This window comes from Babylonia areolata, chromosome 26 (genome assembly GCF_041734735.1).
Source record: "Babylonia areolata isolate BAREFJ2019XMU chromosome 26, ASM4173473v1, whole genome shotgun sequence".
Lineage (NCBI taxonomy): Eukaryota > Metazoa > Mollusca > Gastropoda > Neogastropoda > Buccinidae > Babylonia > Babylonia areolata.
Genome location: NC_134901.1, coordinates 6,080,518 through 6,092,417, shown reverse-complemented (window position 1 = coordinate 6,092,417; position 11,900 = coordinate 6,080,518). Strand labels below are relative to the sequence as shown.

At 42.5% G+C, this 11,900-nt stretch overlaps 1 protein-coding gene across 2 annotated transcripts in view; it reads right to left on the bottom strand.

Moving 5' to 3' along the window:
* Window positions 1-11,899, bottom strand: part of LOC143300238 (uncharacterized) — a 31,035-nt gene extending 19,136 nt beyond the window's left edge. Inside the window, exons 1-5 of one of the 2 annotated variants that reach the window (XM_076613823.1) lie at window positions 11,752-11,899; window positions 11,315-11,391; window positions 8,702-8,932; window positions 5,670-5,891; window positions 3,062-3,251 (exon numbers count right to left, since the gene is read on the bottom strand). In XM_076613823.1, coding sequence (XP_076469938.1) covers window positions 3,062-3,251; window positions 5,670-5,891; window positions 8,702-8,927 — 638 coding nt within the window. In that variant the 5' untranslated portion in view covers window positions 8,928-8,932; window positions 11,315-11,391; window positions 11,752-11,899. The remainder of the gene's footprint in view (window positions 1-3,061; window positions 3,252-5,669; window positions 5,892-8,701; window positions 8,933-11,314; window positions 11,392-11,751) is intronic. The other variant, XM_076613824.1, reaches the window with a different exon arrangement.
* Between the last annotated feature and the right edge of the window lies 1 nt (window position 11,900).

Here is an 11,900-nt window from a genome sequence, read left to right as displayed (position 1 = left end):
TTGTAAAGCGCTTTGAACTCTCTTTAAGGGAGGAAAGCGCTCAACAAATGTTCATTATTATTATTATTATTTTCTCAAGGAGGCGTCACTGCGTTCGGACAAATCAATTTTTATACGGTCTACACTACAAATGCCTGACCAGCAGCATAACACAACACGCTTTGTCAGGCCTTGAGTGCATACATGTCAGAGTGGATATTTCTTCTACAAGAATTTGACCAGAGGACAACACTTTTGTTGCCATGGGTCCTTTGTCAGTGCGAAGAATGCGTGCATGTATGTTCACGTCTTAACTTCTAGTTATGATGACATCCGTCACATATTCAGTATGTACATGTGCGCGTGGTGTGTGTGTGTGTGTGTGTGTGTGTGTGTGTGTGTGTGTGTGTAGGTAGATGTGCAATGCGGTTTGGTTGACTGAAATGGAGAAGCACGTAAATTTCAGTAATCTGTATATTTGTATATAGCTATTTCCATTTGGTGCCATTTAATTTATATTTTTTATTTTCTATTCATTTTATTTGTTTGTTGTTTTCTTCTTATGTTGGACATGTGCTGCTGCCAAAAAGAAAATCTCTGTACCAAAGTATAGACAATAAAATTTGTGTATTGTGTATTGTATTGTGTATATAAGATTTTCGTGTTGTCCTGTTCATCGATATCTGTGTTGTATTGTGACATGTTCCAAATAAAATACTATTTATACCAATGCGTGCTGTACGCGGCACGTCAGAAGCTCAGTTTGATTTTCCAGTCAAACTCAGAAGAAAGGGCGAGAGCGGGATTCGAACCCAGGCCCTCGTGAACATTGTATTGGCAGCTGAGCGTCTTAACCATTCTGCCACCTTCCTCCATATGTTTGTATTTGTATTTCTTTTCATCACAACAGATTTTTCTGTGTGGAATTCGGGCTGCTGTCCCCAGGGAGAGCGCGTCGCTACACTACAGCGCCACCCATGTTTTTTTTCCTGTATTTTTTCCTGCGTGCAGTTTGATTTGTTTTTCCATATCGAAGTGGATTTTCCTACAGAAACAACCCTTTTGTTGCCGTGGGTTCTTTTATGTGCGCTAAGTGCATGCTGCACACGGGACCTCGGTTTATCGCCTCATCCGAATGACTGGCGTCCAGATCAGCACTCAAGGTCTAGTGAAGGGGAAGAAAATTTCGGCGGCTGAGCCGTGATTCGAACCAGCGCGCTCAGATTCTCTCGCTTCCAAGGCGGACGCGTTACCTCTAGGACATCACTCACATATAAATGTGAACACAATCAAAATGATAGAATAAAAGCTGGATCCTTTCGTAATGATTCTTTCTTACTGAGTGGATTCTTAGTTGCATTGTTTATTTGGACAATGATTTGTGACAAAGTTGTTTTGGTCTATCTTCTTTTTTTTCGCATCACAAAAATGAAATAAAAATAATCAAGGAATAAAAACACTGAAAATTTATAGTTTACACATTATGTACTTGAAGTACAAATGGAGTGCAAAGGTGATGCTGTATGACAACATATTCAAAGATTTGTTGTAATATTTTGTACTTGTTTGAGTTTCAGTTTCAGTAGCTCAAGGAGGCGTCACTGCGTTCGGACAAATCCATGTACGCTACACCACATCTGCCAAGCAGATGCCTGACCAGCAGCGTAACCCAACGCGCTTAGTCAGGCCTTGAGAAAAAAAAAAAAAAAAAAAATATATATATATATATATATAGAGAGAGAGAGAGAGAGAGAGAGAGAGAGATAAGCTTACATAAATAAATAAATAAAATAAATAATAATTATGATATAAAAAGGTAGTTGTAATGAAAATAATGATAAAATAATAATAATAAATAAATAAGACAACAATGATGATAAATAAGCAAATAAATGTAAAACATGAAGACACACATTCACACATACACCCACACATGCATAACAGATATGCACCAAAAACGAAGTTTCACAGATATGAGAGCAAAGTCAAATACATATAAACGTACATGAGCTCCAACACACACACACACACACACACACACACACACACACACACACACATTACCCTGCTCCTCCTCTACCCCCCTCCTCCACACACTCATTTCTAGTCTATGTATCGCAGCTTCCACGGCACACACACACACACACACACACACACACACACACACACACACCACACACACACACACACACACACACACACACACACACACAAACAAACAAACATGCACACACACACACACACACACACACACACACACACACACACACACAGATGAACGCTTACTTGTACAAGCACACACACACACGCCCATATCTCCCACCCCCAACCCCACACACATATATACAAAGATATATATAGATAAATATATATAATATATATACGTTCCAATATCCTGTTGCTCCCACAGTGTAGGCATGCATACACTCACATACAGAGTGTTTGAACGTGAACCGACTGTTTTCATCTGCATATATTATCACCGTTGCTACTATTGCTACAATGCTACAAAAACTACAACTGGCAGGAACAACAACTACAGTGGAAACAACAACAATAACAACTCTTACCACAACACCCAACACTAGCAATAGCAACACTTGATGCTCTGTCACACTGATGATAATATCTTTTTTTTCTATTATTTCTTTTTTTCTTTTTTTTCTCTGAATGCCTGACTAAGCGCGTTGAGTTACGCTACTGGTCAGGCATCTGCTTGGCAGATGTGGTGTAGCGTATATGGATTTGTCCGAACGCAGCCGGTGACGCCTCCTTGAGCTAATGATACTGATACTGATGCTAATATCACTAACACTGCTACAGCTGTTGCCCTACTGCTGCTACTAACTATTGTCTGCCTTAGAAGAGAGCTCAGTTACTAAACTTTGTTTTAAACAATTTTGATATCAAGAAACAAGGCAAACTACAGCGTTCAATTAAGAAAACTTGAGCAACAAGCCTGAGCTTACATAGTGCTCTTTCTCTGAACTTCTTTCGCGTTACAAAGCGTTTTTGTAAAGCACCTAGAGCAGATTTCTGGATAGTGTGCTATATAAGTATCCATTAGTAGTAGTAGTAGTACCTGTTGTCAAAAGCTGTAAAATCCAAGGTTTGAGTCGTCGGGTCGTTGGCGACGCCATTGGGGAACCGGATGATGCCTACGCCCCCTGGCGGATCCTGAACCTGATCGTTGAGTACCACAGGCGGGTTTTCAAGGGCCACAACCAGGGTACAATTCTTTGTGGGCAGCATCTTTTCTGGCTTGGAGCCAACTGAAGTGATGCAAAGGGGTTACATGAGAATCTCTCTCTCTCTCTCTCTCTCTCTCTCTCTCTCTCTCTCTCTCCCCTCTCTCTCTCTCTCGCCATGCCCTTTGTGGGCATTCAGAGTTGATGATGAAATACATTTCCTGTTTCAGTGTAAGTCATATGATGAACTGAGAAAAAAAAATGTGAATTCTTTGAGTTAGATATTGCTAAAAGACATGATCTCGTTGCTGCTTTATCGTCTGATGATTAAGTTATAATACAATCGATAGCGAAATTTATTGCAGAAGCATACACATTAAAGCATAACCTTATTAACGATAACAATAACGGTAATAACGAGGAAAATAATCATGTGTAGTATCTAGTTTTGTGTGTGTTCTGATGATAAGTAAATACCGATAAATTACATACCACAACAGAATGGGTGGCTGAGTTTGGTTATATTAGTCCTTTTTCCTTTTTATTTTATTTTCTAAGTGTTTATTTCATTTGTTTAAATTTGAGGAACTTTGAAAAAGAATGTGAGAGGGTATGTGAGAGGTACTACTGGATCGAGCAGAATGTGTTCTGCTATTCTTGTGTTAAACAAAAATAACCCGTTCCCCCCTTGTCAATAGACCCTTGCAGGTAATGACAATAAAGTGTCAAAGTGTCACTCTCTCTCTCTCTCTCTCTCTCTCTCTCTCTCTCTGTCTGTCTGTGTGTGTGTGTGTGTGTGTGTGTGTGCGTGCGTGCGTGCGTGTGTGTATGTGTGTGCGTGTGTGTGTGTGTGTGGTTGTTGTTTTTGTTTTGATTTATGCATATTTTTTCCTCTGTTGTGTATCTTTACTAACACCATGCTTTTATTTTATTAAATATTGTGTAGTGTAGACCCTATTCAGGGCGGGGACTGGATGCAAAAAAGCACACCAGTGCTTATCTATTATCCTCGAAATAAAGAATTTGTCTTGTCTTGTCTTGTCTTGTCTCTCTCTCTCTCTCTCTCTCTCTCTCTCTGTATGTATGTATATCACGAGGAATTGAAACCAAATGCTTTCCATGTTCTTCTTCTTTACTAACACGACCAACATCGACTTGCCGATGACTCTGTCGTGGTTCATGCATATTTTCGTGTTTCCATAACCCACCGAACACTGACATGGGTTACAGGATCTTTAACGTGCGTATTTGATCTTCTGCGTGCGTATACACACGAAGGGGGTTCAGGCACTCGCAAGTCTGCACATATGTTGACCTGGGAGATCGGAAAAATCTCCACCCTTTACTTACCAGGCGCCGTTACCGTGATTCGAACCCGGGACCCTCAGATTGTCCAATGCTTAAACCACTCGGCTATTGCGCCCGTCAGTTCTATGTTCCCCCAGGTCTCGTTTTCACGCCCGTCTCTTGACCACTGAGAATAGTGGATTACACGTCGTTGATGTACATAACTATGTTTGTTCGTGTGATAGGTTATAGTCTTAAAGTCACGCTGGCATGTTTGGGGGTTTTGGGTTGGTCTTTTTGTGTGTTTGTTTGTTTGTTCGTCTGTTTGTTTGCTTGGGTTGTTTTTTTTTTAATCATTTGTCGCTTTTCATGAGAAAACAGCAACATCTGTTCAGCTCATCCATATAGATATTAGATCACTTGATATCTCAAACAAACCCTGATTTTAAAAAAATATAATAATAATAATGCAACGCAATACATATATCGCAATGAATTTTTGGTGACAATGTTCTGTGTGATGTGTACAGCTTATCTTTACATAAAAATGAAACAAAATAAAATAAAACAGATGATGATAAAGAGGTATAACCATCACGTTTCTTAAAACAAATAAAAATAAATAAAAACATTCTCTGCACCAGCAAGCAAACCAAAGAAAATCCTTTCACAAAAAAAAGGGAAATACTACTGCTACAACTACTTCTACCAACATCAACACTAGCACCACTGCTACTACCTCAGATAACAATGATAATAACAGCAATAATAATGATAATTATAGTAGTAATAATAACAACCATTATCATGATCATCATCATTATCATGATGATAATGATAATGATGATGATCATGATCATGATGACAATGAACAAAAATGTTTATCAAATAATAAAATAATAGGGAGAGAGATGATCATGTCGTTTCTTGGGAACAATAGTCTTTTGCAACAGCAGTCAAAAATGATTTTATATATAAATATAGTATATATATATATATATATATACACACACACACCTACACACACACACACACACACACACACACACACACACACATATATACGGTATATATATATATATATATATATATATATATATATATATATGTATATATATATATATATCTACACACACACACACACACACACACACACACACACACACACACACACACACATGCATATTATATATATAACATGTTCACAGAGCTTACTGGGGATGGGTCTGACGAAGGTCATGGTGCCACGTTGCGTGTCGTACAAACGGTACTGGAACAACCCCCCTTGCAGCGGGTTATTCCTGTTCGTGTAGGAGACGAAGACTGCGCCACTGCACAGCGCCACATCCGTGGCCTTCTGATGCACGTAGGACACGAAGGTGAGGACGTTGAGGTGGTGGGGGTCAGAGGCGTTGATGGCGTGCAGAGCGTTCTGCCCTGGGTTTGGATTGAAGATGTGTGTGAAGATCTGCCGCCTAGATTTCTATACACTCTGTGGGTTAGTTATTGCTAGCGTGCAGTGTGTGTTATTTTGAAATCAGATGCTTTGTGTTCAGATGATACTCATCTAAACGCAGCATTATTTTCATTTTACTTAATAACTACAAGTCCGTCATGTACCGTACAACATTGCCACATACATTGTCGCCATGTATTGCTTACCTTTTGCCCCCTTTTTTTTATGTGCCCCCATGGGAGACTTTATGGAATAAAAATCTTGACTCTTGACTCGTGACTCTTGACTCCTGACTCCGACTCGTGACTCGACTTTTGACTCGTGACTCGTGACTCGTGACTCCTGACTCGTGACTCGTGACTCATGACTCGTGACTCGTGACTCGTGACTCTTGACTCGTGACTCGTGACTCTTGACTCTTGGCTCTTGACTCTTGGCTCGTGACTCGTGATTCTTGACTCTTGGCTCGTGACTCTTGGCTCGTGACTCGTGACTCTTGACTCTTGGCTCGTGACTCTTGGCTCGTGACTGGTGACTCGTGACTCTTGACTCGTGACTCGTGACTCTTGGCTCGTGACTCGTGACTCGTGACTCTTGACTCGTGACTCGTGACTCTTGACTCGTGACTCGTGACTCGTGACTCTTGACTCGTGACTCGCGACTCTTGACTCGTGGCTCTTGGCTCTTGATTCGTGACTCGTGACTCATGACCCGTGACTCGTGACTCGTGACTCGTGACTCTTGACTCGTGACTCTTGGCTCTTGACTCGTGACTCGTGACTCTTGACTCGTGACTCGTGACTCTTGACTCGTGACTCGTGACTCTTGACTCTTGACTCTTGACTCGTGACTCGTGACTCTTGACTCGTGACTCGTGACTCGTGACTCTTGACTCGTGACTCTTGACCCGTGACTCGTGACTCTTGACTCTTGGCTCGTGACTCTTGGCTCTTGACTCTTGACTCTTGACTCGTGACTCGTGACTCGTGACTCTTGACTCATTGGCTCTTGACTCTTGACTCGTGACCCTGACTCTTGACTCTTGACTCTTGGCTCTTGGCTCTTGACTCTTGATTCGTGAACCCTGACTCTTGGCTTAACTCTTGACTCTTGAACTCTTGATTCGTGACCCTGACTCTTGGCTCTTGACTCTTGACTCTTGACTCGTGACTCTTGACCCTGACTCTTGACTCGTGACTCGTGACTCGTGACCCTGACTCTTGACTCTTGACTCGTGACCCCTGACTCTTGACTCTTGACTCGTGACTCGTGACTCGTGACCCTGACTCTTGACTCGTGACTCTTGACCCCTGACTCCGGACTCCCGACTCTTGACTCGTGACTCGTGACTCTTGACTCGTGACTCGTGACCCCTGACTCTTGACCCCTGACTCTTGACTCTTGACTCTTGACTCTTGGCTCGTGACTCGTGACTCTTGACTCTTGACTTAGGACTCTTGGCTCGTGACTCTTGACTCGTGACTCGTGACTCTTGACTCTGGTAGCAGTGCTCCCCGTACGGCAAAGTAACAATATCCAGTGGCATTTGCTAAAACAATATCCGAAGGGCTGTTCAGGGAATGGAGACGGAGGGGTAGACAGTAAAGAAACAACGCTGGACACTGCAGACTGGACTGGAAACTGAAACTATTTGCAGTGACCCAGGCTTTGACATACAACACCGGGCAGATCTGAAGGAATCTGGTGAACAGTTCTTCAGTTTTGTGGTGCCAGACAGATACAGACTGTCAGGCAAAGACGGGGGAGAGGGAGACAGAAATGATGAGAGTGATAGAAAGACAGATAGAGAGACAGACATAGTGACAGAGAAAGAGATCGAGGGGGGAAACAGAAAGAAACCAAAAACGGGACGGACAAACCAGCCAGCCAGACACACACTGAAACACAGAGGGACAGAAAGAGATACCCACGTGCACGCGGGGGAGAGGGAGCGAGTGAGAGAGAAAGGGGGCGGGGAGGGTCGGAGAAAGATGCGGGGGCTTGGGGGGAGGAGTGAGGGGGGAGGGTTCGGGGAGGGGGGGGGGGGGAGAGCGGCGCAAAGCTAAAAAGGGCCAGAGGTGGAAAACAGAGAAACCGACGTAGAGAAAAAGACTGAGACATTCCGGCAGACAGAGACAGAGACAGAGAGAGACAAGCGGATGCAATCTAAAGACAAACACGGAAAGACAGATGAACGAGTGTACAAAGAGACGGAAAGACAGAGGCAGACAGGAGGAGACATACAGAAACAGTTTGGAAGATAAGACAGACTCTTCACACCCACCCACCAAAAACAGAGAGACAGACAGACAGAGAGAGAATAGAATGGAATGGTTTATCCACTTAAATGCCTCAGCCCCAACTGAAGCGGTTAACATGAACATAATGCGACTCAATAAGACAACATAAAGCAAACAAGCATAAATGCAGACAACAAAGCATAAGCATATTCATTTCACGAAGTGGCTATTTCTCAAAGTTCAGTTGAAAGCCTTATACGAAAAACATGGGAAAATCACGAATGTCTTTACTGTTGCTTGACGACATTAACAGACTTGATTTAAACAGAGAGGGATGTTTGTATTATTTTGGTTTTATAAACATTTCGAGAGAATGTTGTGTGTGTGTGTGTGTGTGTGTGTGTGTGTGTGTGTGTAGTGTAGTGTGTGTGTGTGTCAATGGGTGTGTGTGTGTGTGTGTGTGTGTGTGTGTGTGTGTGTGTGTGTGTGTGTGTGTGTGTGTGTGTGTGTGTGTGTGTGTGTGTGTAAAAATCATGAGAACGTTCACAGACCAACAGCATAAATGATCTTTCCGGTCGGTTCAAAAACGGCGTTCTCAACTGCATCGGTATCAAAACCATACTGCGGCGCCTCAGACGAACCGCCTCCGTAGCTGTGTGGTAAGTACACTGTGGACACGTGACGCAGCTTCGCGGAGAAGCCGCTTGTTGCGTGGGAACTCAGTAGAACCAGAATGGAGACCGCGCACACGTTGATGAGATCGTCAAGCAGTGTCATTTTCCCTGTAAAAAATGAGTAATTAAAAAAAAAAAAATTAAATATAAGAAATAAACATTGTCTCCAACGCTCACAAACACCATCAATGTTATGACTTGCTGACTAACAAATTAACGGATTAATGGACGAACTGACTGACTGACAAACAATGTGTGTGTCTCCTGTGTGTGTCTTCCTGTGTGTGTCTGGAATAATTTACCATCACGTTTAAAAATTATTACTAACCACAACAACTTTAAGCAAAATCTAAAAATGTACCTATTCACAAAAATTGACGTCACCTGAAATCCAACATTGCTTTCGACAATTTGTGGGTTCCCTCTCACTCTCTCTTGAGTGGGTGCATTTGTGTGCGTTTGTGTGTGTGTGTGTGTGTGTGTGTGTGTGTGTGTGTTTCATGATTTTTTGATTTTTTCTTTTCTTCTCTTCTTCTTCCTTTTGTGGAATGGCTTTGAATGGTGAAATAATGGTATATTTTGATCGTGTTTTGATTTTGTGCTCATTTTCGCTTTTTTAGCTTTATTCCCTCTTTAGGGCGAGGGCTGGATGTAAAAAAGCATGTTACTTGCTTATCTATTACCCTCGTTAATAAAGAGTTTGTCTTGTCTTTTGTCTTGTCTTGTCTTGTCTTGTCTTGTCTTGTCTCCACTGACGGGTCAGGGATGACAGCCGTGTGGGTGATAGAGCCTGCTGCACTGGAGCAATGTGGTCTGTGACTGCGGAGAGACCAGCAGACTGTGAACAACCCGTCACGAATAGGGCGCAGGGTTCACAGCTAGCTCAGCTGGAGCTAATCATCAGGCCTGCTTTTTGTTTTGCCGCTTGGTTACTGACTGACTGACTCACTCACTCACTCACTCACTCGCTTGCTTGCTTGCTTACCAACTTCCTTCCTTCCTTCCTTCCTTCCTTCCTTCCTTCCTTACTTACTTACTTGCTTTCTCGCTTACTTACTGGCTTGCCTGCTTACTTGCTTGCTTGCTTGCTTTCTCGCTTACTTGCTTGCCTGCTTACTTGCTTGCTTGCTTGCTTTCTCGCTTACTTACTTGCTTGCCTGCTTGCTTGCTTGCTTGCTTTCTCGCTTACTTACTTGCTTGCTTGCTTAACAACTCGCTTTCTCGCTTACTTACTTACTTACTTACTTACTTGCTTGCTTTCTCGCTTACTTACTTACTTGCTTGCCTGCTTACTTGCTTACTTACTTACTTACTTTGTGCAGATAACTCACTTCTGACTTATTAAAAATGGAATGATGATCGTTTGGGACCAGCCTGTACTAACCAACCCCCTCTCCTTTACATCTGAACGGAAGCAAAGGAGGGTGGGGGAGTCCTACTTTTCAACAGCCTGTTTAGGAGCCCCTGGCCCTCCCCACTATAACGCGGCCAAAGTAAAGGAAGGAGTAGGCCTGGGCTACCCTGTGCTGACTCTTCTCCACGTCACTGGTGTGGTGGAAGTCAGTAGAGCAGGATGGAGTGGTGGCTTTGTGGTAACGCATCAGCCTAGAAAGCGAGATATGTTGAGTGCACTGGTTCGAATCCCACAGACGCCCAGTATTCCTCCCCTCCCCCCCCCCCCCCCCCCCCGCACCCCTCCACCCCCCGCCACCCCCCTCTACTAGACCTTGAATGGTGGTCTGGACGCTAGTCATTCGGATGAGACGATAAACCGAAGTCCCATGTATAGCATGCACTTCGCGCACGTAAAAGAACCAACGGCAACAAAAGGGTTGCCCCTGGCAAAAAATTCTGTAGAAAAATCCACTTCGATTGGAAAACAAATAAAATTGCAAGCAGGAAAAAAAATACAAAAATATAGGCGGCGCACTCAGTGTAGCGACGCGCTCTCTCAGGTGAGCAGCCCATGTTTCACACAGGGAAATCGGTTGTGACAAAAAGAACAATACAATACAATACAGTACATTACAATGCAATGCAATGCAATACACAATACAATACAGTATACACTACAATACAATATACAATACAATATGTAATACAGTACACAATACAATACAATATACAATACAATACAATATGCAATACAATATACAATACAATACACAATACACAATACAATACAATATACAATACAATATACAATACAATACATTATACAATACAATATACAATACAATGTACAACACAATGCAATACAATACACAATACAATACCGTATACACTACAATACAATATACAATACAATATGCAATACAATACACAATACAATACAATACAATATACAATACAATACAATATGCAATACAATACACAATACAATACATTATACAACACAATATACAACACAATATACAATACAATACAATACCATATACAATACAATACAGTACAATACAATATTCTAGCTCCCACCCCCTCCCGCCTTACCTCTCTCCTTGTTACACCGTGATAGAAGTAAGGAGGGACGGTCTGTCGGGGGCTGGCTTGCACTGACTTGGACCTTCCTGTCTCATGGCAACATCACAGTGAAATGAAGGAGAAAGAGAGGGACGGAGGACAACAACAACAACAGTTTCAGTTTCAGTAGCTCAAGGAGGCGTCACTGCGTTCGGACAAATCCATATACGCTACACCACATCTGCCAAGCAGATGCCTGACCAGCAGCGTAACCCAACAACAACTACTACTACTACTACTACTACAATAACAAGACGCCGAACACAATGTAAATTTCATGATGATTATAAAGACTTTACCGATGACGATGTTGATGACGCTCACCACGACGACGACGATGATGATGATGATGATGACAATGACGACGACGATGACGATGATGATGATGATGGTGATGATGACTTTACCTTTTTCTCAGCTCCTTCGCAGGACACAAAGACTTGCTGCACGGAATTTTTTGGAACCACAACGCACACACTACCAGTACCCACGGGAAACACCACCAACACCAACACCAGCACCAACAACACCAACTGCGCAAAGTCACAAGTTGAGC